Here is a 25,798-nt window from a genome sequence, read left to right as displayed (position 1 = left end):
CATAACCCTCTCATTGATTGGGAGGCTAATACTTTCACTCTCAATGCCAAAAGTGACTCTCCCATTGTCATTCGTGGAGAGGAAGTTGTTCATTCTCCCTCTCTCATTGCTAATGTGCAGGACCAGATTGAACTGATTCAGGAGGAGACTCTCTCAGTCTCTTCTTCTCCAAAGCATGACACACAGGATTTGCATGATTATGAGAAGCATGTTGAATTGAATGACAATGATAAGCATGATGATTTGGATGATAATGATGAGCATGATGATTTGCATGATCAAGATGTGATTTCTCACAAGCATGATGATTTGCATGAAGATGATGTGATTGTTCACAAGGGTGATGTGTTAGTTGATGCTTTTTCTAGCGAAGCTAACCTCGTTGCAGATTCGATCAATCACGAAGGATCGATATTGGCTCTCGAGCTTAGGTCCAAAGAACCCTCACAGGAAGTATTATGTGTTCGCATGATTAGTACGCACGCATTGTTCGAGTGTTATGTCCTGTATTTTTGTCAGCGTCTTTATGTGATCCCTTTTCCTAGGCATGACATATTGTACGTTGAGCACATTTCCCTTATGAATGAGCACAAATGTATGCGGATTGTTCATGAAAAGCTGAAAGGTATGCATTCAAGGAATTCACATTCCATGTCTCTTCCTTGATACGACACAGTCGTAGAAAGAACACATGACAGTATGAGCACCAAGCATGGGCATTTCCGTTGTGAATTGCCACAGTTGATTGCTTTCGATCATAAGAGAAAGATTCGATCTCATTGTTTACGTGTGTGTGGTGAATGGTTTGGCACTCCGTCTCGTTGTTCATCTACATTGCATGCACAGTCTTTGAGGAAGACAAGATTATTTCCACTCACTTTACATGGAATAGGTATGTTCATGGTTTTGTGTTGGAAATGGTTTCAGGAATTTTCAGCCATGGAGATTCTTGACGGAGAAAGAAGCATGACTCTATACGAAGTTGAAGGAGCCACAGAAGACTTTGTGTCGCTTTCCGCGCGGCCCAAAGAAGCAAGCGTTGCAGACCTTTATGAAGTTCAAGTACCGCACGACCCACACATCAGAGTGGGCCGGGGAAGAGTCCCTTCCAAGATTCTGGATGCTATTGGCGATCTCCCTCGACGCCATACAGTTCGGTACCAGTACCTCACTTTGAAAAGGAGGGGATGTCACGTGACACATCCAACCCTATGTGTCCGTGGACAAGCTACATCAAGACAAGGGTTCAGTCAGTCCAGTCAGTCTAGATTAGAAGTGTTCTGGCACTTTTGTGAGTCTGTTCGCAGACCGTGCATGCCCAGACACTTAGAGTAGATGCATATCCTCTGGTTGCACACAGCATGATCATAAGCATTCCCATCAGAATCCATCAAAATCCTTCAGGGGAATTTTCCAGTGCATTTAGCCTATTTTTCCTATTTTTGACATTTTTCACTTATTATTTTTAAGTGACTTTTGTTGGAAAGTAGGTAGGGCAAATTGAGTAAGTTTGTATATAAGCAAACCTAGACTAGCACTAGTTGGCAGAAGAGGCAGCAGGAGCACCATCGCTCAACAGGCAACTTCTCAGCAAGAACCTTGGTGGCGTTTTCTCCTCCAAGCAAAGACTCCCTCCTTGCTAGCGTTTTTCATCCAGATGGCGTAGCAAGGCAACCTCAGCAGTTAGCGTTTTCATCAGCTAGAACCATCGCCAACAGTCCCAGCACTTAGCGTTTCAGCCTCAGTACCCATCGACAGACAGTCCTAGCCCTAGCATTTTTGATCCAAGAATTTGCCGCAATAGATCTCAGCCCTTGGGTGCTGTCAGCAGGCCTTTGTCGCTCCCATTGCATGGCGATTTTCAGCATTTGACAAGATAAGGAACCAAGAGATTTTCAGCCATTAAGACCAGCAAAATCAGCGTTTTGTCTTGCGTTTTCAGTAGTGGCAGAATTCAGCCAGCAGCGTTTTCGGACAGCAGTACCAAAGCATCAGTTTTCAGCCCTTACATCGGTCTCGCCATCTCCGTCGTCGTCGTCGATCTAGCCTAGACTTGCATCAGTTCCATGCATACACTTTGTACCAGTTTGTGCAATCAATAGTAGACCACTCTCGCCGACGAGAGTGGGGCCTTCGGAGGAGGGTTTTACAACGTCTTTGGTGTCGTATCTCTCTTCTCTCTCTATCTCTCAGTCTCATACACTTGCACGCACAATGTGCACTCACTTTGTTTGTCATCATAGCACTCTCTCATTAAGAACGGAAGGCTCTCCCTTCCATAAGAACAAAAGGAACCTTGAGCGGTGTTTGGAGCAGTCATCTTGAGCAAAGGTCAAACATTCATTCTGTTGCACCTTACATTCAGTGCTTTGCATTAGCAGATTTCAGCACTCTTAGCGTTTTTGGACAACAGAGCAAGCACATTTTCAGCGAACACTTTAGCAAGCCAAACAGTAGCAGATCATCCTGACAACTTCGACCCCCTGCAGATTCATCAAGCATTCAGTTTTCAGCCATAGTTTCATCACCGTAGGTCTCGACATAGCCATTAGATTTGCATCAACATCTTGTATCAGATTGTGCAATCAATAGTAGACCACTCTCGCCATCAAGAGTGGGGCCTTCGAAGGAGGGTTTTACAACATCTCTGGTGTCGTATTCTCTGCTCTCTCTCTTTCTCTCAATCCTATGCACTTCCATTCACAGTGTCCATTCACTTTGTTTGTGTCCATTGCACTTTCTCATAAAGGAACGGAAGGCTCTTCCTTCCGTAAGTAAAAGGAACCCTTGAGCACAGTTCGGAGCACTCATCTCAGCAAAGTTCAACATTCATTCCGTTGCACCTTACATTGATATCAGAGCTTTGGCAGTTTTTTGTATCACTCAAGGAAAGAACCACATAATTTTTTTGCTTGTTGCGGTCGCACGTAACCCAAGTCCACTTGGGCGTGTCGATTCCTAATCGTGTTTTGAAGAGTGACAGGAAACCCAAGAAAGAAGGGCTTGTCCAGCCTCCCCTTGTGCCTCTTTTCACTCATTTAGAGTGGACCGTGCACTTAGCGGCCGGCCAATCGACGTGAGGTGGGAAAAATCAACCTTGGTGTGAGCGCAAGGCCGCCAAGGGGTGCGCCCACGGAAAAGAGCAGAACTCGGGTGAAGAGAAGATACTTCTCTAACACAGATTGCAAGCGAAAGAAGAACCTCAAGACCCTCAAGAACCTGAAGAACTTAAGATCCCCAAGAACCCAAGAACCAAGACCCACAAGAATCCAAGTTCCTCGAGAACTTAAGAACCAAGATCACATTGTATGGTCATCACTCGAAGCGGAATGGATACTTCGCATGGAGGTGGGAGTAGCGAAGAAGATTTTTATCCACGAGGAGGTTTCCCGACCCTCCCCCTTCCTCGTCTACGCCACGGATTGTACCAAATCCTATTGAGGCTTTGGTCAAGACAATGTTGGACATGATGACACAACAAGAAGCGAATCGTTTGGCGGCTAAGGAAAGACAGGCAGAGCGTGCGGCATAGAGTGAACGACGCATGCAAGAGTTGGTACGACATGTTCTCGCCTCGAAGTCCGAGCCAGCCAAAGATGTTGGTAGTTCATCAAGTGGCGTAAGCAGAGATTCGGACTTCAACAACCCAGTCAGAGAGAAGATCTCGTTCAGTAAGTATGATGGTAAGATGGATGCTACGGTTATTCATTCTTGGTTGCATCAATTTAATGCTTATTTTGCGACAACTAAGAAGACGAGAAATAGCAAGGTTTTGACGGCAGCTATGTACCTTGCAGGTGATACCATCAATTGGTACCACTCATGGCAAGAGGCACAGTTAGCCGCGCACCTGGAGGAAGCCAACGAATTCATGCCCCTTTCCTTCAATGGGGCTGATTTCCAAGAAAAGCTCAAGGCGCGGTTTATGCCACCTCAGTACATTGCACGATTGAAGGACGATTGGCACGGTCTTAAGCAAAATGGTATGCCAGTTATGTCTTTCTCTAATTGTGTTTTGTAGCTTGACACTCAATTACGCAAATCGGATGCGGAGCGCAAGGAGGCATTCCTTTATGGATTGGACGAGTATATCAAGTACAATGTCGAGGTGCTCAATCCAATTGATCTCAACAAGGGGGTAGCGATTGCTCTCGCACAGGAGATGAAGCACAACAAGGGAAAGCCTAAGGAAAATAAGACTTCGACAAGTACCTCTCAGACCTCTCAGCACCCTCAGAACGGTAAGAACGGTAACTCTTCTAACCAATCTTCCAATAGTCTCTCAGAAAAGAACTCTCAAAATGAACTAAGGGTAAAGCTAACACAATGGCTAAACCTAATTAGCTAAGCTCACTCCATATGAAAAGGTAGCACAAGGAATTTTAGGAGGATACATCACGTCGGAAGAGCAAAACACTTATTCTAAGGAACGTCGTTGTTTTCATTGTCACATTAAGGGTCACATAAAAAGAACATGTCCTAAGCTTGAATCGAATGAATCTAAAGAATCCACAGAACCCACTTCCTCTGTCAATGCAATCAATGACAACACAAGTGTGCCCCAAGTTTCTCATGACCCTCCCATTGATGAGTCTCTCATTAAATGTTATGGTCATATGACGGGGCAGCGTTTTGTCATATTGTTTGACCAGGAGTATGCATGATGTGATTAGTCGCTCTCTTGTTGAGAGAGCCCGCCTAGAGGTTAGTTAGAAATCTCCTCTTGAGGTCTCTAGCTTCGCTCCCGGTATGGATTCTCTCATCACGAAGGAGTGCTTTGATGTGTTGTTTACAGTTCAACAAGCTGCTTTCCGTAGAAAATTTTTAGTCTGTCCTCTTTCCGGATGTGATATGATTTTGGGCATTCGATGGTTTCGTGAGCATAACCCTCTTATCGATTGGGCGGAAAATACGTTCACTTTCAATGTCAAAAGTGACTCTCCCATTGTCATTTGTGGAGAGCAAGTTGTTCATTGTCATGGATGCTTGAGAGTCAGTCGCTGCCTGTATCATCGTATGTGTCATCGCCTACATCATCACTAGAAGGCTCTAAAAGAATCTAGAAGGATCTAGAAGATTCTGGAAGGTTCTAAAAGTATAAAGGAGATTTTAGAAGTTTCTAGAAGCTTGGAGAAGATTCCGGAAGAATCTAGAAGTTTGTGGAAAGCTCTAGAAAGTTGAAGAAGGATCTAGAAGGTTCTAGAAGGACTAGAAGGATCAAGAAGTTTCTAGAAGCTTGGAGAAGATTCCGGAAGAATCTAGAAGTTTTTGGAAAGCTCTAGAAAGTTGAAGAAGAATCAAGAAGGTTCTAGAAGATTCTAACCTCCTCAAGAAGAACCTAGAAAGTTCTAACCTCCTCAAGTAACCTCCTCAAGCACTAGTATAAATAGGGGTCTTGGACCACAAGCCCCTCAGTCTTGCCAACACCAGTTGTGAAGCTCCTATGAGGAAATCTCTCTTCTAGTTCTTATGTTCAAGTCTTGTCCTTGCAATCAAGCCTTGTCTTGTACTCAAGTCATGTATTTTAAGTCTTGTATCTAGCTCTCTTAATAAAGTATTAAGTCTTATAATCAATATTAAGCTTATCATCAAGTCCAAGTTCTTGTACATTGTGAGCGCCTCCTCTTGTTCTCTTCTAGCTCTATACGCGCTCATAACATTCATTCTCCACCTCTCATTTCTAATGTGCAGGCGAAGATTGAACGGATTTAGGAAAAGGAGACTCTTTCGGTCTCGTCTTTTCCAAAGCATGACACACAGGATTTGCATGATGAATTGCATGATAATGATGAGCATGATGATTTGGATGATAAGGACAAGCGTGATGATTTGCATGATCAAGATGTGATTTCTCACAAGCATGATGATTTGCATGAAGATGATGTAATTGTTCACAAGGATGATGTGGTCGTTGATACTTTCTCTAGTGAAGCTAACCTCATTGCAGATTCGATCAATCACAAAGAATCGATCTTGGCTCTCGAGTCGAGGTCCACAGAACCCCCACAAGGATTTGATTAAACACGACGAACCAATCTTGGCTCTTGAGCCTAGGTCCAAAGAACCGTTACAGGAAGTACTATGTGTTCGAATGATTAGTCAGCACGCATTGTTCGAGTGTTTCATGATCGTTTCTTGTATTTTAGTCAGCGTCTTTATGTGATCCCTCTGCATGACATCTTGTATGTTGAGCACGTTTCACTCATGAATGAGCACGAATGTATGCGGATTGTTCATGAAAAGCTGAAAAGTATGCATCCAAGGAAGTCACATTTCATGTCTCTTCCTTGGCCCGACACAGTTGTAGAAAGAGCACAAGAAAGTATGAGCACCGAGCATGGGCATTTTCGTTGTGAATTGCCACAGTTGATTGATTTAGATCAGAAGGACAAGATTCGATCTCATTGTTTGCGTGTGTGTGGTGAACGGTTTGGCACTCCGTCTATTTGTTCATCTACATTGCATGCACAGTCTTTAAGGAAGATAAGATTTTTTCCAGTCACTTTACATGGAATAGGTATGTTTATGTTTTTGTGTTGGAAGTGGTTTCAGGAATTTTCAGCCTTGGAGATTCTTGAAGAAGATGGACCTATGTCCATAGACAAAGTTGAAGCATCGAAGGAGCTACAAAAGCCTTTGTGTCGCTTTCGGCGCGGCCCAAAGAAGCAAGCGTTACAGACCTTTATGAAGTTTAAGTATCGCACGATCCACGCATCAGAGTGGGCCGACGAAGAGTCCTTCCCAGGATTCCATACCCTATCGGCGATCTCCCTCGACGCCATACAGTTCGGTACCAGTACCTCACTTTGAAAAGGAGGGGATGCCACGTGACACATCCAACCCTATGCGTCCGTGGACAAGCTACAGCATGACCAGGGTTTAGTCAGTCAAGTCAGTCTAGAATAGGAATTGATTTGGCACTTTTGTGAGTCTGTTCGCAGACCGTGCATGTCCAGACTTTATATGCATATCCTCCGGTTGCACACAGCATGATCATCAGCATTACCATCAGAATCCATCGGAATCCATCAGGGGAATTTTCAAGTGCATTAAACCTATTTTTCCTATTTTTGACATTTTTTCACTTATTTATTAAGCGACTTTTGTTGGGAACTAGGTAGGGCAATTTTGCTAAGATAAGATATAAGCAAACCAAAGCTAGCACTATCTAGCAGAAGAAGAAGGAGAGCATCAGGCACTCAAGTGCATCAGGCCTCTGGAGACTCTTCTCAGCAAGACGACCCCCCCCCCCACCAACCTGGCGTTTTTGGAGCCCAGAAGGCCAGCGTTTTTCAGCCCTGCCATCAGCGTTTTCAGCCCCTTGCATAGGCGATTCTGCACCAGCACTTCAGCCCTGCAGATACCGTTTCGTAGCAGCAACAACAGCCAGCCAGATCTAGCGTTTTTCCCAGCCTCAGATCCAACGATTTTCAGCAGCTAGCAAGTAGCGTTTTTGCATCATAGCTACAGGCCTACACTTGGCGTTTTGACAATAGCCCAACGTTTCTGATCCAGCAATATTCAGTGTGTGTGGACAGCAATAGCTAGTGTTTTGAACAGCTATAATCAGCGTTTTTGAGCTGCCATATTCAGCGCTTTGCATCAGCAGATTTCAACACTCTTTAGCGTTTTTGGACAGCAGAGCAAGCAACATTTTCAGCGAACACTTAAGCAAGCCAAACAGTAGCAGATCAGCCCGACAACTTCGATCACTTGCAAATTCATCAAGCATTCAGTTTTCAGCCATAGTCTCATCACCGTCGGTCTCGACATAGCCATTAGATTTGCATCGACATCTTGTATCAGATTGTGCAATCAATAGTAGACGACTCTCGCCATCGAGAGTGGGGCCTTCGGAGGAGGGTCTTACAACGTCTCTGGTGTCGTATTCTCTTCTCTCTCTTCCTCTCAGTCCCATGCACCTCCTGTAACAGACTTGGACACTCCAAGTCAAGAATCAACCGCGACAGCACCAAATAACCACTTCAAAACAATTCACAGATCACAATTGATTTGCACTGGCCCGGCGGAGTTCCATGCCTAGAGATATTGGCCCCAAAGACTGGCGCCCCTTTCGGTATTTCTTTTTGTATTAATCAATCATCAAAGTACAAGAGAGCGGTTAGGGTTTCACTCTCAGACTCTGCGTCCAGATGCTCTGAGAAGTGAGGCCCTCACCACTAATTTAAAGGTTACAAGGGATGCCCAAAAGCAGAGCCCCAAAAGCTTGAAAGCAAAAGCAGATTCTCTCTCTCTCTCAATGAGAGTCAGTAAAAAGCAAGTTCTCTTTTTCTCTTTCTTTCTCCCAAATCAAAGCGAAAAGCTTAGATTTGCGTCGCTCAAAATTTCCCAAAAATCCCAATTTTTATTTTATTTATTTTATTTATTTTTTAATATTCCCGCCTCCACGATTTCCGGAAATTAGGGTTTTTGGCAAAAATTAGGGTTTGCAGGAATTTTAGGGTTTCTGGCAGAAATTAGGGTTTTTGTTGTCCGCCACGTCATCACTTTGTGACATACCCCCCTCTTGAAAGCATTGTAATCGACCGCGATTACCCCTGCAAAACCGACAAAAGCCATAAACCGTCTTAGCAGACACTGACTGTTAGTACCTACGTACTAGGAACACACATCTAGCACATGTACAAAATCGACAGTCACATCACACGACATCACAGGACATCACATGACATTCAACATTCATTCGGATCTTAGACCATGATTTATCGGCAATGTAGCTAGCAATCACATCTAGGTCCAATCGGGACCTCATCGATGTCCGATTGACTAACCCCTATTGCAACCATGTCTATTCGAGATCAAGTAGACCAAAATGCTGCAGTCATTTCGTCTATCAGTTCCTGCACTCACAAGAAGTCAAGAGTAAATCAGTATCATAATCAGGAATTCCATTTCATAAAGTCATCCAGCAGAATACTGTCAGCTCTCAGTATCCCTGAAGCTCAAAGAGACATCAGTGACTTTAGTATCAAAATCGAGGCATCTGTTGACAAAGGAGTGGAGTAACTCCCCTCTTATCCCACTGCACCAGATCTTCGGCCAAGCTGAGTTTCTGGGTTCCGTTTGGAGTAGACTATGCTAAACCAAAACATCGAGGTAAAGTTTCACAATCCGAGGAGTATCTACTAGGTCCTCCTCCTCCATCCACTTCGCATCAAATGCAAGAAAGTTCTTGAACTAAACCAAGAACCGCCTTTGAACTTTACCTTTCTTCGTATCATTATGTGCCAAAATCTGTTCAGGAACAAGGATCTCCTCGTTTTCTTCCACTGCGGGTTGCTCATCAGGCTCCCCATCATCAGACACATCACCCTTAACAGGGTTCAAGAGACTCACATGCAATGCATTGTGAATCCTCCAAGTATCTGGCAGTTTCAATCGGAAGGAGACATCATTCATCTTTTCAGTAATCTGGAAAGGTCCGTAGTATCACATACTAAGCTTTGGAAAAAGCCTCTCCTTTCCCTTTTTCTTTCTTAGGCGTGCCTTCTCAAAAGTAAGAGCACCCAATCATCCTCCTTCAATTTCAAGTCGCGACGATGGCGATCCGTTGCCTTTTTCTGTCGTTCTTGAGACTCCTGCAAAGTCTCGCGAACCTTGGCAAAAGCCGTATTCAAATCTCGCGAATATTCATCCGCTTCAAATATCTAATCTTTTGTGCTCAGGAAGGATGGAACCTTCGCAGCACTTTCAACAATCTCACATGGCGTCTTTCCCGTCGAAGAGTGTATCGTGTTACTGTAGGCAAATTCCACCAAAGGTAAGTTCTTTTCCCATTGAGTCTTCTGATCCAAGATACAAGACTTCAATAAATCTAAAATCACTGAATTGGCAATCTCAAATTGCCCGTCAATCTGCAAGTGGAACGATGACGAGAACTGCAATTGCGTGCCAATGTTCTCCCAAATTGCCTTCCAAACAAACTCATAAATCTGGGGTTTCTGTCGAAGACAATCATCTCAGATGTCACCAGCCAGTGGCAATTCCATTTTTGTTTATTTTCTCTTTCTTTGGGGAATTTCGTTTGTTTTACCTTTTGGAAACACCTCTCTGGAAATCTAACTGCCCTGCATTGCATAACCAGTGTGGAACTGTTCAGAGAGAGTCTAGGCCTGAGGGCTAAAGAGCACTAAGGTTGGACAAGGACTATGGTTAGCCAAAGTGGGGTCATTGGCCAGCCAAAGCGGAATCCTTTGCTACATAGGCTACATTTCAGTTCTGGGTGTGGCTGCAGTGTACAAAGAGGGTCAGATGACCTAGAAGAATGTAATGGCAGAAACTCCTAAATTTTAGGGACTGTTATTTTTGGACGGCAAAATGTCTTCACGTCATTACGTGCAGTTTGACATGGGGATCATTTTGTTACTCTGTGGCCAAGTCAACACAGGCTGCAGGTGAGATATTTTTAGACCCGAGGGTCTAAAGCGGAAAAATGCACAAATGAGTGACACTTGGTACTCTGAGGCCAGTTTACTACTTAAAGAGAAGGCAAAAACGTGATTTTCAGCTGTGAGCTTGTTTTTGAGTGCTGTCACAGGTGGGAGAGCTTCAATGGAGTGCTGGCTTACCCTCTATGTACAGTGAGGTGCAGGATGTCATGACCTGCGCACCTCTCACTGCTCTCTCTCCCCTATTCTTTATGGTTATGTCCCTCTAGTGGGCTTTTCATTTGACCAATGTACAGTTATGTGGGTTCATGTGCGATTGCCGAGGCAAGAGCCTCTTGCACAGGTGCTGGATTAGCTAGCGGCTAATCCCCCGCAGGTACAGGTGATTCGGAGAGGTTTCAAGTGCGAAATCTCGCCCGATTCAAAGGGCAAGTAGCCCTATAGGTGCGGGAGCTTGAGGACTTGCTACGGATGCGACCGGCACGCGAAACGGAGCCCGAAACAGTGAATTACAGCCTGCTGTGTATTTTTGCAGGTTTAGGGTTTTGGCCCTAAACGGACCCTAATAACCCCAGGAGGTTCGGGGATGCAAGGGGACCGCAGTATAGGTGATCTGGCGCATTTTTAGGGCAGAAAACAGAGAATTCAGCGTATTGCAGATTCTCGCCAGGTTTTGCAAAGTGTCCGTATGCGTCGGGAAAGTCATCCAATGCGTGGGAATATTGACTGTGAAGGATCCTAGTACAGTTATGCTGCCGAAATCAGGCTAGAACAGTTGAAATTCAGCCAAGGTTGTGCGGGGCAGCTTGTAGGGAACCACAGCTTTTATTCCCTCTGTTGAAGAATAAAGAAATACCGAAAGGGGCGCCTAATTTAGGGGCCAATCTGGTGTCGGTCTTCTCATACAGGTGCAATCTAGCAGCCTGTATCCCATTCCCCTCTCTTGTGTCATTATAGCACAGATAGAATAGACAACTAATAATGGGTGAAAGCTAAATCAAGGTTTGAAGTAAAGTCTACCGCCCTTTTTGAAGTCAACAGGCCGGTTACATCAGACATGCCATGTAATCGGAAAATCATCGTGATCATTCTGTGTTCTCGGGAGATCAAAAATGAAATCCATTTCAATATTTTCCCAGGGGCGGGTGGGTATGGGTAAAGGCTGTAACAATCCCTGTGCCTTATGCCTGTCAAACTTGACCTTCTGGCATACCAAGCAACTGCGCACAAACTCTTCCACATCCTCCTGAGTCTCCGCCAAAAGAAATATCTCTCTACCCCTTTCATGGTGGTAGCAATGCCGCGGTGACTCGTAAAAGGTGGACAGTGGCATTCAGTCATAACCTTATCCCTCAACGGCTGTGTAACGCACAACATAGTCTTTCTCATCAAGTAGCCTTCCCGAAGGGAGTATCCCGCTACTGGCTCCCCATCCTGTATCCGTGTGAAAATATCTGCAAAATCTGTATCTGTGGCATACTGATCGACCATATCCTCGAAGCTCCTATGATGTATCGCAGAAATAGCCAGAACCAACGATTTCCGAGACAAAGCATCTGCCACCACATTCTTCTGTCCCTGCACATGGACAATCTGGAAGTGGAACTGTGACAAGATGTTCGCCCACCGCATCTGCTTTTCCGAAAGCTGCTTCTGTGACAAGAAGTAGCGCAAACTCTGATGGTCTGTAAAGACAGTAAAATCCGCTCCGAGTAGGTAATGCCGCCACTGAGTAAGAGCATGGATAACCGCCAAAAGCTCTTTCTCATAGATCTGTGTTGTCATCTCCGGCCTAGAGAACAAACGGCTCTCGTAAGCTATGACATGGCCTTCTTGCATCAAGACCGCACCTAGACTACGACCACAAGCATCACAAAATACTTCAAATGACTTCTCCAAGATCCATCTTTCTTCAAAACCAACAACACTGGAGAGCAATACGGTGAAGTACTAGGCTGGACAAGACCCTTTTCCAAGAGGTCTTTCACTGGGTTTATAATCTTTTCAAGCCCTCTGAAAAGCAATCGGCATGAGTGTGGAGAAAAATCTTGGCGTTCTTTTGATCAGGTCAAAACATATTCAACCTTTATCCAGCGTTCAGTTCTCTCCCAAAGAATGAGTAAGAAACTGAAGTTCATCAAGTACAATCTCTAAGCCCTTCATTTATCAAAGTCTCTTTCTTGGCCCGGTAGTCAACCATGGCGTAGTTCTTGTGGTACCAAGGGATCCTGAGTAGAACGTCACTCGCGTGCCCTGAACACCCCTGTCATTGCAAACGAAGTTTGCCAATGCTCGGTGTAATGGCAACATCCCATCCGGGTGCCAGTCGAAGTACCTCTGCTTGTGGCGTCAGTCTGTTTGGCGTAATTTCCAAATCGAGCCGCCAATTCCAAGTGAAAAGAAGTTGGCCTTGGCTCCTTCAAAAGAGCTTCCCGATCCTGCACTTTGCCCCAAAAGCGGCAAAGTTTGTACTTTCATCATTAGATTCGGTGCAGGTCCCACGCCATGTGGTACCAGTTCTGCTTTTCTATCTGCCTTTTCTGCCACATTCCTCAGCTGCTCTCGAACTCTCAGACCTGTCGTCGTCTTTATCATTTTGTTCTTTCTGTGCCTTATTAGGGCACTTCGCGGAGATATGTCCATGTTCCCCGCATCCAAAGCACTTCCCCTCTCTGATGAAGAGAGCTCTCTCCTCAGGAGTAAGCTTGGGTCGTGCATCCTTTTTCTCTTGGTTGCTCTTTTTCTTTCTACTTTCATTCCCAGAAGTCTGTTCGGCTCGTTGTGTCATGGCCTCATCTGTGGGGTAGGTCAGACGGCCAGAGTGAATGGCAAAGCCCCGCGTCGCATGACTCATCAACTCCTGAATAGAAGCTGACTTCTGTTCCAAGCAGTGATCTCGGATCTCTGTAGGTAGACCCAAGGTAAACCGCTCAATCTGTTCTCTGAACGAGATCTTCTTGAATGAAGAGGCGGGTAGAAAAGAGCTCCAGAATCTTTTACAATAAGAATTCACTGTATCGCTCTTGGTCATCCGGAGATGGTTCCAAGCAACTCGTATATCTCGCTCAAACTCTTGAGTCAACCAAGAAGAAATAAAAAGCCTCTTGAATTTCAGCCATGTAACTGGCACAGTCTTGCTTAATAGAAGCGTGGACCACCAAGTACAAGCATTCCCCTTAAAGTAAGAGACAGCTCTCCGAATCTTGGAGTGCTCTGAATAGCGTCCTCCCGCGAAAGCGATGTCAAACTGCTGAAAAAAAGACAAAGCCTTCGAAGCATCTGAGTATCCTGAAAAGTATCAAACTTGATCGAGTGGCCACCTTCCTTAAACTCTCGGACTTTCTTGCTTTTATCTTCGAGAAAGTCATACTGGTTGGCTTTGTAAAAATTCTTCTTGTTCGCATAAAACTTTCCGTCATCGGAATCTGAGCTGTCTGTAGACGAGTCCTCAGTAGAACTGTCAGTCTATGGGCGAGATGTAGCCTTCTTTGCCTTTTTCTTGCCCTTTCCGAAGCTTTGTTTCTTGCTTCGCTTTTTGCTTTTTCTGTCTTCTTCGCTCGAATCCGAGGAGCTAGAAGAACTGTCAGAAGAAGAAGAACTAGGTACTCCTTCAAATCGAACACGCTTCTTCTGTTGCTTTGCCTTGTCAAATGTCGACCGACGACCCAAATATCCCGGGAAGTCAGTGCCTTTCTTCTGCTTTTTGCCGTGCTTTTTGCCTTTCTTTTGCACGTCGAAAAGCTGAGCAATCCATGCATCAACCACGTTCTCCAGTTCCTTTTCCGTATATTTCTTGGAGGCAGAAGATTTCTTGAGAGCGGGTTTCGGGAGTGGTGTTGTGGTTCTTTGCCACTCCATCTGTACCTCTTCCAAAGAGGTCTGGTTCATATATTTTGCCATCTTCGGGTCCTTGGCAAAACTGAGCATCATCTTTGTTGCATCGCCGATCAATTGACGACGCGTCATCTCTCTTTGCTCCGCTTGAGTAGGCCGAGGCGGGCCATACTCTCTGCCAGAATCTTCGTTGTGATCCCAACCCGCATCTCCAGATGCAGAGGGAGTTGATTGATCATTGCCTGAAGCCATAGGTGCCGCGGAAAAAAAATTCGGGGATCGGATTTCCCGTAGAAGAGAAATCGGCCGTGCTCTGATACCACCGTAACAGACTTGGACACTCCAAGTCAAGAATCAACCGCGACAGCACCAAATAACCACTTCAAAACAATTCACAGATCACAATAGATTTGCATTGGCCCGGCGGAGTTTCGTGCCTAGAGATATTGGCCCCAAAGACTGGCGCCCCTTTCGGTATTTCTTTTTGTATTAATCAATCATCAAAGTACAAGAGAGCGGTTAGGGTTTCACTCTCAGACTCTGCGTCCAGATGCTCTAAGAAGTGAGGCCCTCACCACTAATTTAAAGGTTACAAGGGATGCCCAAAAGCAGAGCCCCAAAAGCTTGAAAGCAAAAGCAGATTCTCTCTCTCTCTCAATGAGAGTCAGTAAAAAGCAAGTTCTCTTTTTCTCTTTCTTTCTCCCAAATCAAAGCGAAAAGCTGAGATTTGTGTCGCTCAAAATTTCCCAAAAATCCCCAAAAAAAAATAAATTTATATATATTTTTTAATATTCCGCCTTCGCGATTTCCGGAAATTAGGGTTTCTGGCAAAAATTAGGGTTTGCAGGAATTTTAGGGTTTTTGGCAGAAATTAGGGTTTCTGCTGTCCGCCATGTCATCACTTTGTGACACCTCCATTCACAGTGTCCATTCACTTTGTTTGTGTCCATTGCACTTTCTCATAAAGGAACGGAAGGCTCTCCCTTCCGTAAGTAAAAGAAACCCTTAAGCACAGTTCGGAGCACTCATCTTCTGCAAAGTTCAACATTCATTCCGTTGTACCTTACACCCTCGGACATTGTACCTTTGTGAAGCAATAGTAAAGAAATAACTGAAGGGGTGCTAGTGTTTGGGACCAATGCATCTGGAAGCAGAACTTCGCCGCTTCATGTCCACTCTCCTCTTCTCTCTCTCTCTCTCTCCTTGTTCAAATTCAATTCAGTTAATGCAATTTTCTTCACGTGTCTTGCTATAGATCTTCGGCGTGGGGTGTCCAAGTCTATTATAGTAGTATTAGAGCTTAGACGATTCTTTTTCTACGGAGGATCTGATCCCTTTTCCCGCAAAACACATGGATTCTATCAGGATCTTGCCCACCTATGCGAGAAGGCGGGCTCGCAGGAGATCACGCACCTCCCTTCTGCTGGGTCTCGTGCCAAGAATCTTGCAGATAACAGAGGTGGCTTGAAGGCGCGCTACCTCTGCCTCTAAGCTCGCTTGCTCTATTGGCGAAAGAGAAAGTTGGATGGTGGGTTCTGCTGGGTCGGGCGAGGGGGCTTCAGTGGAGTCCCTCTGTGGCGGAGCAGAATCCTCCATCTGTGTCTGTTGCTGTGAAGGCAAGCGAAGGGGAATTGAGAGCGTTGAGGAGAGCGAGGTGAATCGACAAGGCGAGTCGATGCCGCTGGGAAACAACAAAAGATAGCACAAGGAGGGAGTGGGGGAATGGGCAGGCTACGGGCAACGCGAAGAGGGTGTGCGTGGGTGGGCGGGTGGGCAGCTCAGGGCAGCGCAAGGGGGGGGTGAGATGAGGCGGGGCAGGCAGGTTCAGGGCAGCACGCGGAGGAGGGGAAGGAGGGAGGAATGCAGTGATGGCGAACGCATCAGAGCAGCAGCAGCAGCGACTGGTGACCATGAATGTTGCCTTCGTTACCGTCGAGGGAGACTTGCTCTTGGTCTTCATTGCGAGAGAGAGAGAGAGAGAGAGAGAGAGAGAGAGAGAGAGAGAGAGAGAGAGACTAAAACAACCAAAATACACAAGAAATCCTAAAAAAACAGCAAGAAATGATTGTGAAACCCGAAAAAACAGAGAATATCAACTTTGAAACCCAAAAAAACAACAAAACACATATTTGAAACCCTAAAAAATAGCAAAAAACAGTTTCGGAACCCTTAAAAACAGCAAAAAACAGTTTCAAAACCCTAAAAACAACAAGAAAACAGTGACAAAACCCTAAAAACAGCCAAAAAACAATTTTGAAGCCCTAAAAACAGTGAGAGTTCAAACCCATGAGAGAGAGAGAGAGAAGAAGAAGAAGAAGAAGAGAGTTTTAATGTGGCAGGAAACTATCCCAAGAAACCTTAAAGATGTAGCCGACGAGCAGAGTTGAACTCAAGACCTGTTATTCAAGAGGGAAATGGCATAACCAATCTACCACACTTGGGTGATGGAAAGGTTATACCATTTTCCTCTTTTTATTAGCGCACACACACACACACACCCAAGAAGAAGAGAGTTTCAATGTCGTAGGAAACTATCCCAAGAGACCTTAAAGATCTAGCCAACGAGGAGAGTTGAACTCAAGACCTTAAAGATCTAGCCGACGAGGAGAGATGAAATGAAATGATATTTTAACGTCTAGAAAAGGCCAAAATGACCTATGTGTGTGTGTGTGTGTGTGTGTGTGAGAGAGAGAGAGAGAGAGAGAGAGAGAGAGAGAGAGTGTGTATCCTCCTATGGACAAAAAATGCACATGATCATTATAGGTGGTTTGCTGTTGTCTAGGTGTTATGGATCTCGTTGGGAACAAGAAATGGTTCAGTTTTGGCATCAGCAATTGCCTTATCTATATTGCTCTCGTATCATAACCTCATACTCAGGCAGAATATCATTTTTATTGGTCTCATTGTATTGACAAATTTCTTTGGTGGAATCTCAGCTATATCAGGACTTGCCACCAACATTGCAGTTGAGCGAGATTGGTGAGTACAAAGAACTATGTTTATTAGACTCTATAAATAAATAAATAAATATATATATATATATATATATATATATATATATATATATATATATATATATATGTATATATATATATATATATAAGAATGATGCTTTCGGTATGGTAGATGCGGCTTAGTTTTCTGGCATGTGTGTCGTGCACTTGTCTGTCATACTTGAAGAGATGTTGTGGCAGAATTCCTTATGACCTCTCACTTAATAAAGACTTCTATGGTACAGTCCATCTTCAATAAGACATTGGCTAGATTGGAGTTCTCTCATTACGAATGGCTTCTAGCTAACATTCTTTCTCTATACTAAAGCGCCTTGGCAATCTTACATTTGTTTTGAGAAAACTGACCAGAAATCTTATTTTCAGAGAGAGATCTTGGAGAGTACTGTTTTTGGCAGGGTATTGGCTATAGCGGATGGTCAACGCTTAGCAACTCTTACAGAGCTGAATTCTGCAATGCGGGGCATTGACCTAACATGCAAACTCTTGGCACCTGTTCTTGTGGGAATAATTATGAGTTATTTATCAGTGCGAGCAGCAGCTGTCTTACTATGTGTGTGGAATGTCCTTTCTATTTATTTCGAATATTATTTATTGAAATGCTTGTATAATGCATCCCCAGAGTTGCAGCAAGAAAGGCTTGTGGTATCTAACAGTGATGATTTAGAGAAGCATGCACTAAGCATAGATGAAGAAAACCTTGAGCCTGTTACTGGTACTCTTGTGGGTACCTGTGGACATCAGGAAAAGACTGTGGACGAGACAAATGACAGGCTTCAAGGAGATAGGACCAATCCAACATCTTCTTTTTGGAGACCAGGGGAAAAGATGCGTCATTGGGCTTCAAATCTCCATCAGTGTGCTTTACACCTACCTTTTGTTGAAGGTTTAAGAGTGTATGCAGCACAGGAAATGCTGCTTGCAGCTGTTGCTCTTGCCATATTGCATTTTACCGTTTTGAGGTGATTTTCTGTGGATGAATGTAGAACCTGAAATGTTATTGAGTTGAAGCTGGAGAATGTTTGTCCCATTTTTTTTCCCAGTTTTGGGTCGCTGATGACGGCCACATTGAGCTGGAGAGGTGTTCCTTCCTCCATCTTGGGGCTTGTGCGTGGATTGTCTGCTTTGGTTGGTATCTGTGCAACTTTGGCTTACCCAAAAATTCAGGGCCGTATACAGACAATAAGAACAGGGCTTCGATCTATTGTAATGCAGGTATGAAATATTTATTTTTTAAAGACTTTGATCAGGTGCTATGCTAGATTAGTATCGTGAACGCGAGTCAATGGTTGCTTGATCTTTATGACTACCCTTGATTGTTTTGGTTCCTTTTTATTGCTGTTTTTCTTTTACTCATTTGCAACTACAATCTTCATGGTGTACAGTGGTCTTTCCTTTCTTTATGTGTGGTCTCAAACTGGCTTTCTAGCATCACCGCATCGTCAGCTCTTCTGATGGGAGGTGTTGCAGTTTCACGATTTGGACTCTGGATGTTTGATTTAGCAGTGTTGCAACTAATGCAGGTAAACGCTCCGCTGCATTTTAGCATCTCTTGTCTGTACATTTCCATTTGTTCCTTGAGTAATTTATATCGTATGCCTAATCCACACAACTTCACACACCTAGAAATTAATGCACTTTCAACAAAAAAATTAAAAATATGAAATGCATTATTTTTATAACCAGTCATTGAAAGTATGCTAAAACGGTAGAAAAGGACCTTGGACTTGCAATTATCATTATTTTCCAACTCTTGATTATCATAAAGAGAAATCTTATGAATAAATTAGAAGCCAATGAAGCCAAAAAAAATCTCAGTATCTTGTCCTTTCAACAAAGCAATTGTAACCTGCCATCCAAGAGGTTAGGAACGCTGACTGAATGCATCGCCTGCCCCAGAGATTTGCCTCTTAGCATGAAAAAGTGAGACAAAGAGCATGCAAAAAAAGATATCTGCAAAGGAAAAATGGCAGAGATCAAAGCACAACAATAAGACACCTCCAGTATACTGAATTAAATCAAATGTAACTCGTGATCCATGGTGTTGGAATCATCTGTACCATTGCTACGGGGTATCCTCATGCTTTCTGTCTTTCCCATGATAAAGACCTGGTTTACATATCCATTGGACAGCCGATCTGGGAGAACACACTGACATAGTGGCATGGCCTGTTATTCCATTGTCAAGGAGAGTCTCGACAAAGCCGGTTCATTGCCGGAAAGGCGCTGGGCCTCTTCCCCTACGGATACACAAGAAACAAAGACGATACAGGAGAAAAGAATGCAGAAATTTTCACTTTGTGCTCATATTACTTGAAATGGTATACACGATAGAAGCTTGAAACTAGAGACAAGATTTCTGGTAAAACCCTTGGTTCGTGTCTCACAAGGCTTTATGTTCGATGCTATTGCCTTGAGGCCCTGTACTCAAAACCCTTCACAAACCCTTGAGCTTGCTCGCAACCCTTGAATCTTGCTTTCAAGACCTTGAACCCCTTGCACTTGCTTCACTATGAACCCTTGTTTTTCCTGTATTCACTGGATCTCGTGCTTGAACTCGCTTTTGAAATCGCCTTTACTTCCTTGAACTCCCTTTCAAACTCACACTGGATCTCCTGTAATCGCTTCCCGAACCTCGAACCTTTATGTATGCTTCTCGACATTGCTCTCGTTCTTTAACTTGCCCTTGCTTGCTCTTGTATTTGTTGGTTTTTTCCTCTCCATTGGCATGGCTCCCCTCATGCTTTTATACTCTCAAAGTCCCCTATTCTCATCAAGTACTTTCCCTACTTTTAGCAAAAAAAAGCTGCAATTCCTTTGATTAGCCAGACATTGCCACGGGAAACCGCCCTTGATGATGTGGCAGGCGTTCAACTAACCTTCACCAAACTTGATGCTTCTTGTGCCGAATAGGAGCTCCCAACCCTGTTCATGTTTTTATGATTCATCAGCTCGTACATCTGAGCTCTATGTGTGCCTTCGTGAGCTACAGAAGCTTCTCTTGCCGTTTGGTTTTCTGCCTACACTGTTCATGCATGTTTTTACTTCTTCGCTTTAGTTCATATTGTGGCCACCCACTAACTCAATGGGTGGCCATTAGGTCCCAAGAACCCAACAGTTGGCCAAAGGTCAAGCCATAATCATAGCCCAATGTTGGCCGGCATTTGAATTCTCTAGAGAGTGGATCGGTTGCTAAACTTTCTTCGAAATTCCCAGGCTGGAGTTGTTGTAGCCCATTGCAAACCCTCCATATAACCCACAGAGGCAAAATACCACCTTTAACTTCTAGGCTGTAATTAGTATTCATGGAAAGTCCTACAATACTTCCCTGCAAAATCCAAAGGGAATTCATCCCTTTCAATCTCCTCTCAACGGGCTTCTTAGACTTCAAGGCTAAGCTGAGACAGACTCAGTCACAGGTTTCACAACCCTGAAACCCTGAAACCCCAAAATCCTTAAAATGTTTTGGTGAAAGAGCTGAAACGCGGAATTTTTTGAAACAATCCAGCCTTTGAGGTCTAAACCTTTCTAACAAGAGCTTGTATTCAACTAGTTTTGGGCAATATTCAGGGACATAATGATACAAAAATATAGAACATTTGTAGACACAACTGAAAGAATATATTTGAGTTTTTTCTCATGCAAGAAAATTGATTTTTTTCCTGTTTTTTTCAGGCTTCCAACACACTGGGCACTCGATCTCTCTATCTCTACCTTCCTTTGTCTCTCTCATTGTATGTATATGTGTGGAGTTATACATGCATGCACAGACCTAATATGTTTGTGCTTATGAATATAGATGTGAGTGTGCACTATGTACATACACACATACATATGCATGCACATACATATATAGGTATATGTGTGTGAATCTCGAAAAGTGAGTGAGACAAGGGTATCCCCTTGTCCCCCGCACTTTTTTGTAGTTGCTGATGGGCTAAATTGCCTCATCAAAGAAAAAATGAACCAAGGGCTGATTAAAGGTATCAGACTCTCTACTAGCCTAAAGTAGTGCCTTTTCCAATTCGCTGATGATACCGATGCTCTGGTGGCCAATGAACCTCTGCCAATAGCTGAATTCTAGGCAGAATTGGACACTTTCTGCTGGGCCTCTAGCTCCAAGATCAATCACTCAAAAACAAGGATCAAGACAAGCCTATCCCCTCCTCCCAACTGGCTCAACAACCAAGGGTGCAAGGTTATTGAAGATGGCTCTATATGTGTGTGTGTGTGTGTGTGTGTGTGTGTGTGTGTGTGTGTCTATATATATATATAACAAAACTTGTTACGCTTTTTTCTTCCCTTGAAACGAAACGTTTCAAAACCTTGAAACATACAAAACCACAACACATTTCATGTCACAATGCTTCATACTTCTTCTTGGTTTAGCACTGTCTCTGAATCTTCTGCTTCTTCATCAACTCCATCATTGCCAAGTTGTAGATCCAAGCTCTAGTCTTCAATCTTGATCTCTGAATCACGCTTCTTGAACAACTATATTCTCTTCCCTGCTATTGGCACCTTCAACTTTGTTTTGTTTAGTTCACATAGTTTGTACGTAGCACTCTCATTTACTTGCTTGACAATGTATGGTCCAAACCATCGCTTTACCATTTTTTGCAAGGGTGTATACGGGTGTTCAAGATTGCTATCATAAACCAATACCTAGTCTCCCTTTTTTATTTCCCTTGGTCTTAGTTTGTGCTTTTTATCAAAGCCCTCTTTATTCTTTAACCCTGCTTCTCTTAACTTTTCTTTAGTGACCTCAATATTTTCATTGTGTCTTGTAGTTGTCATATCCTCAATGCAAGCAGATCTTATTTCCCAAAGTAGACTAGTCCATGACAATTTTGTGTAGTGTGCAGCGGAATGAATGTTGAATTTTGCTCAAGATGAGTGCTCCGAACTGTGCTCAAGGGTTCCTTTTTCATAGGGAAGGGAGAGCCTTCCGTTCTTTAATGAGAGAGGGCAATGGACACAAACAAAGTGAATGGACACTGTGCGTGAAAGTGCATGAGACTGAGAGATAGAGAAGAGAATACGACACCAGAGACGTAAAACCCTCCTCCGATTTTTTTTGCCAGATCTATACGGGTGCTTGCTACTGCTGCTCGCCCCCCCCTTGCTGCGCCATCGCTGCCCTCTCCCCCCCCCCTCCCCCCACTCGCTGCCCCTGCGCGCTAACCTCTCCCCCCCCCCCCCCCCCCCCACCCGCTGCCCCTGCGCGCTGCTGCCCGCCCGCTGCCCCCCCCTGTTTTCGCGCTGCCCCACAGGCTGCCCGCTGCCCTCCTCTCGCGTTGCCATCCCCACCCCACCCCCCCCGTCCTCTTTGCTCCCGAAGGTCTTCTGCACCTGGCTCGGCAACGCTTTCTCTTCAGACAAGTGCTTGGCGTACTCGTTCGCAGATTTTCTTCATCGCCCGCTTCTTCGACTCAGCAGTAGACACAGATGGAGGCTCCAGCTCCACCTCAGAGGGACTCGCCTGAAGCCCCCTCGCCCGACCTCGCTGAGCCCACCATTCGACTTGCTCTTACGCCGGCAGAGCAAGCGAGCCTTGCCACAGAGGTAGAACGCTTGCAGGCGACTTCTGTCATCTGGAAGGTTCTCGGCACTCGTCCCAGCAGAGAAGAGCTGCGAGATCTTCTCCAGGCCCGCCTCCTCGCAGAGGTGGGCAAGATCTTGGATATCCAGATTCTCGGACGGGGGTACTACCAGATTGAGTTCGAGACTTCCGAGATGGCCTCCAAGGTCATAGCTATGAGTCCATTGGCCATCCGAGCAGCATGCGCCCACTTTCGACAGTGGCGACATGGTTTTGACCCGTCTTCGGATGTGCTAGTAGAGGAGGCGGACATCCCCATATCAGTCTGCTTTCCGGGTTTACGGAGGGAGTACCTTCCACTTCTCTCCAGGATTGGCTCCGCCATCGGAACTGTCCTGGAGACACCTCGTACGGCAGCATCCGTAGCTGCCAAGGCGGCTGGCATCCCTTCAGTTCGAGTTTTGGTCAGAGATACCCACACGCTCCCAAAGGTCATCCTTCTGCCTCGGGTGAGTGGGGGTTGGTTTAGACAGAGTGTCGAGTACTCGGGTCTCCCGAACCAGTGTTTCATTTGCAGACAGATGGGCCACCTAGCGAAGGCCTGTCCACGGAGGAGACCACGACCCGCACCGCAGCCTCAGCCCCAGCCTGCCAAGGCTGGGCCGCAGCCACAGCCAGCGACGCAGAGCACAGATCCAACGCCACCCTCCGAGCCTGGGGCTCCAGCGGAGGAGGGGTGGCAGCAGGCCCGTGGCCGTCGACGCCAGGGGCCACAGCGACAGCCTGGCACTCAGAGTGGCCCCCAGGTGCCTACTCAGCAGCAGTGGGTTCCCACGGGGAACCGCTTTGGTCCTCTTGAGCAGGAGGAGCCCCCTACGCCAGCCTCCACCTCCGCTTCACCCTCGCCAGCCGCTCCGCCTTCCGATCTCCCCTCCTCCTCCGCATGCCCTCCCCCGCCCTCTGCTACCGCTCACTCCCCACCTCGCCCCCCCCATGTCTCTGCCGCCCCACCCCGCTTCTCCTCTCCCCCGCCCCCCCCAGCCCCTTCTCCCCCTCCTCCTGCTTCAGTACCACAGTCGGCTCTGGAGACTGGACCCTTGCCGGCGGCCAGGAGATCTCTTGGCAGCGCCTTCGCCACGAGTCGCCTAGCGAGAGAGGGTCAGCCCTTCATGCAGCCCCCATTGCAGATTCAGACATCTCCTCTTGCAGCTATCCCTCGTGGTTTGACGAGCTTTGACCTCCGACGCCGCTGGGATTTCTTCGATTACGGGTTTACTCGTTTTCTTGGCGATTCCGCAGCAGACCACGAGGCAGCCTGCTTCAGAGTCCACGCTCTGTTCCTCGCCGCTAGGGGGACAGAGGCCTTGGACTCAGCAGTTGGTTTCTCCTTCCCCCTCTGTGGCAGGACTGAGACAGAGTGGTCCCTCGACTCAGTGGTGGGATGGTTGCATACACAGGTTCTCGAGTTCTCTCACCACATGGGAGAACTTGGCGTTACAGATCTGTTGCAAACTTTGTGGCCACTGGCCAAGTTTGCAGTGACTCCCCCAGATTCAGCAGGATGTAGACACATTGTGGTGTACTTTTTTGCTGATACGCAGTGTTTGCCTTGCTATGTATTCATTCATGAGGACTCCTGGACAGAGGAGGTTGCTTTGCGCACGGCTCGCTCTACTTGGGCTTGGACCAGGCACTCACTGCAGTCTCGCCTATCTAGAGGACGCTCGGATGCGGATTACTCCCCATCCAAGCCTGCTTCGAAGATAGCTCGTCTTGCTGCTGCGGCAGCATCTGTTCTCTCTCGCTCCCCATGAGGATCGTCTCGTGGAACGTGCAGGGACTCGGTGGGCCCCAGTTTCAGCGACAGCGGGGCCGATTGCGTCAGGAGCTTCAGCGATGCCTTGTGGAAGGAGAGATTGATCTCCTTATGCTTCAGGAGCACCATTTGTCTGAGAGCCGCATTCGGCGATGTGGTCAGATTTTGCGTGGACGCTATGATACCTTTTGGTCAGCTGCTTTTGGACCTGGAGGCATCCAGGGTGGGGTATGTATGACTATTGCGGACTCATTACAGCAGGCCATTGTGGGCAGAGGGATTATTGTACCAGGCAGGGCTCAGTGGATTACTATGCAGGTTCAGGGTAGCCTTGTGGGTTTCCTGAACATCTATGCGCCCAATGTGGCGAGTGCTCGTGCAGAGTTTTGGTCACAGATTGTTGAGTCTTTGCCACAGGTTGACCAGTGGTGTGTAGGAGGGGACTTCAACATGTTGGAGGACCCTTCTGACAGAATCGGAGGCAGCCATGCTACTGTGCATGGAGTCGAGTTAGCAACTTGGGAGAGGTTTTGTATGACGTTGAGGGTCTCGGATACATGGCTGCATTCTGGCTTTGTGAGGCCTCCAGAGAGTCTTGCCTTCTCTAGATCGGACCGCCGAGTGGGAGGAGTGAATCTATCGCGCATAGATCGCTTCTACACTAGTGACCACTTCAGTGACTTGGGGGGATCAGTGGGCATCCTGGCAGGGACATCCTTCTCGGACCATGCACCAGTGATCCTCACAGTGGCAGACAGGCAGAGGAGTGGGAGCACGATGCTTCGCATCCCAGAGCGGGTCTTGTTGGACTCAGCACTCAGAGAGAGGGTCGAGGCTCTATGGACAGAGGGCATGGACAGCCAGGCTCCACCTGCAGACAGAGTGGCCTCAGGCCTAGCTCAGCTCAGCCACTTCTTTCTCCAGGAGTCTTTGGCTCGACGGGCTGCAGCGAGAGAGGAGGAGCAGCGTCTCAGACGAGGCATTGCTTCACTACAGAGGATGCAGGAGCAGCATCCAGACAGTCCATGGTTGGAGGAGCAGCTTCAGCAGGCTCGACAGGAGCTTGCTTGCACAGAGGAGAGGCGCCATGAGTTTGCCTTCCACCGGCATGCATCTCAGTGGACTCAGGTGGGTGACAGAGTGACAGGTGTTTTTTTTGAGACAGTGGGACCTCGGCACTCGCATG

General features: G+C 46.0%; 1 protein-coding gene across 2 annotated transcripts in view; it reads left to right on the top strand.

Annotated features, from left to right (window-relative positions):
- LOC147424375 (solute carrier family 40 member 1-like) overlaps positions 1-25,798 on the top strand; it is an 82,267-nt gene that overhangs the window by 39,233 nt on the left and 17,236 nt on the right. For both annotated transcript variants that reach the window (XM_086500507.1, XM_086500506.1), the window contains exons 3-6: positions 17,026-17,222; positions 17,653-18,216; positions 18,298-18,469; positions 18,640-18,777. In XM_086500507.1, coding sequence (XP_086356633.1) covers positions 17,026-17,222; positions 17,653-18,216; positions 18,298-18,469; positions 18,640-18,777 — 1,071 coding nt within the window. The remainder of the gene's footprint in view (positions 1-17,025; positions 17,223-17,652; positions 18,217-18,297; positions 18,470-18,639; positions 18,778-25,798) is intronic.

This window comes from Adiantum capillus-veneris, chromosome 25 (genome assembly GCF_014529385.1).
Source record: "Adiantum capillus-veneris isolate H3 chromosome 25, ASM1452938v2, whole genome shotgun sequence".
Taxonomy (NCBI): domain Eukaryota; kingdom Viridiplantae; phylum Streptophyta; class Polypodiopsida; order Polypodiales; family Pteridaceae; genus Adiantum; species Adiantum capillus-veneris.
The sequence above is the reverse complement of the archived record's forward strand: the minus strand, read 5'-3'. Positions and strand labels throughout refer to the sequence as shown.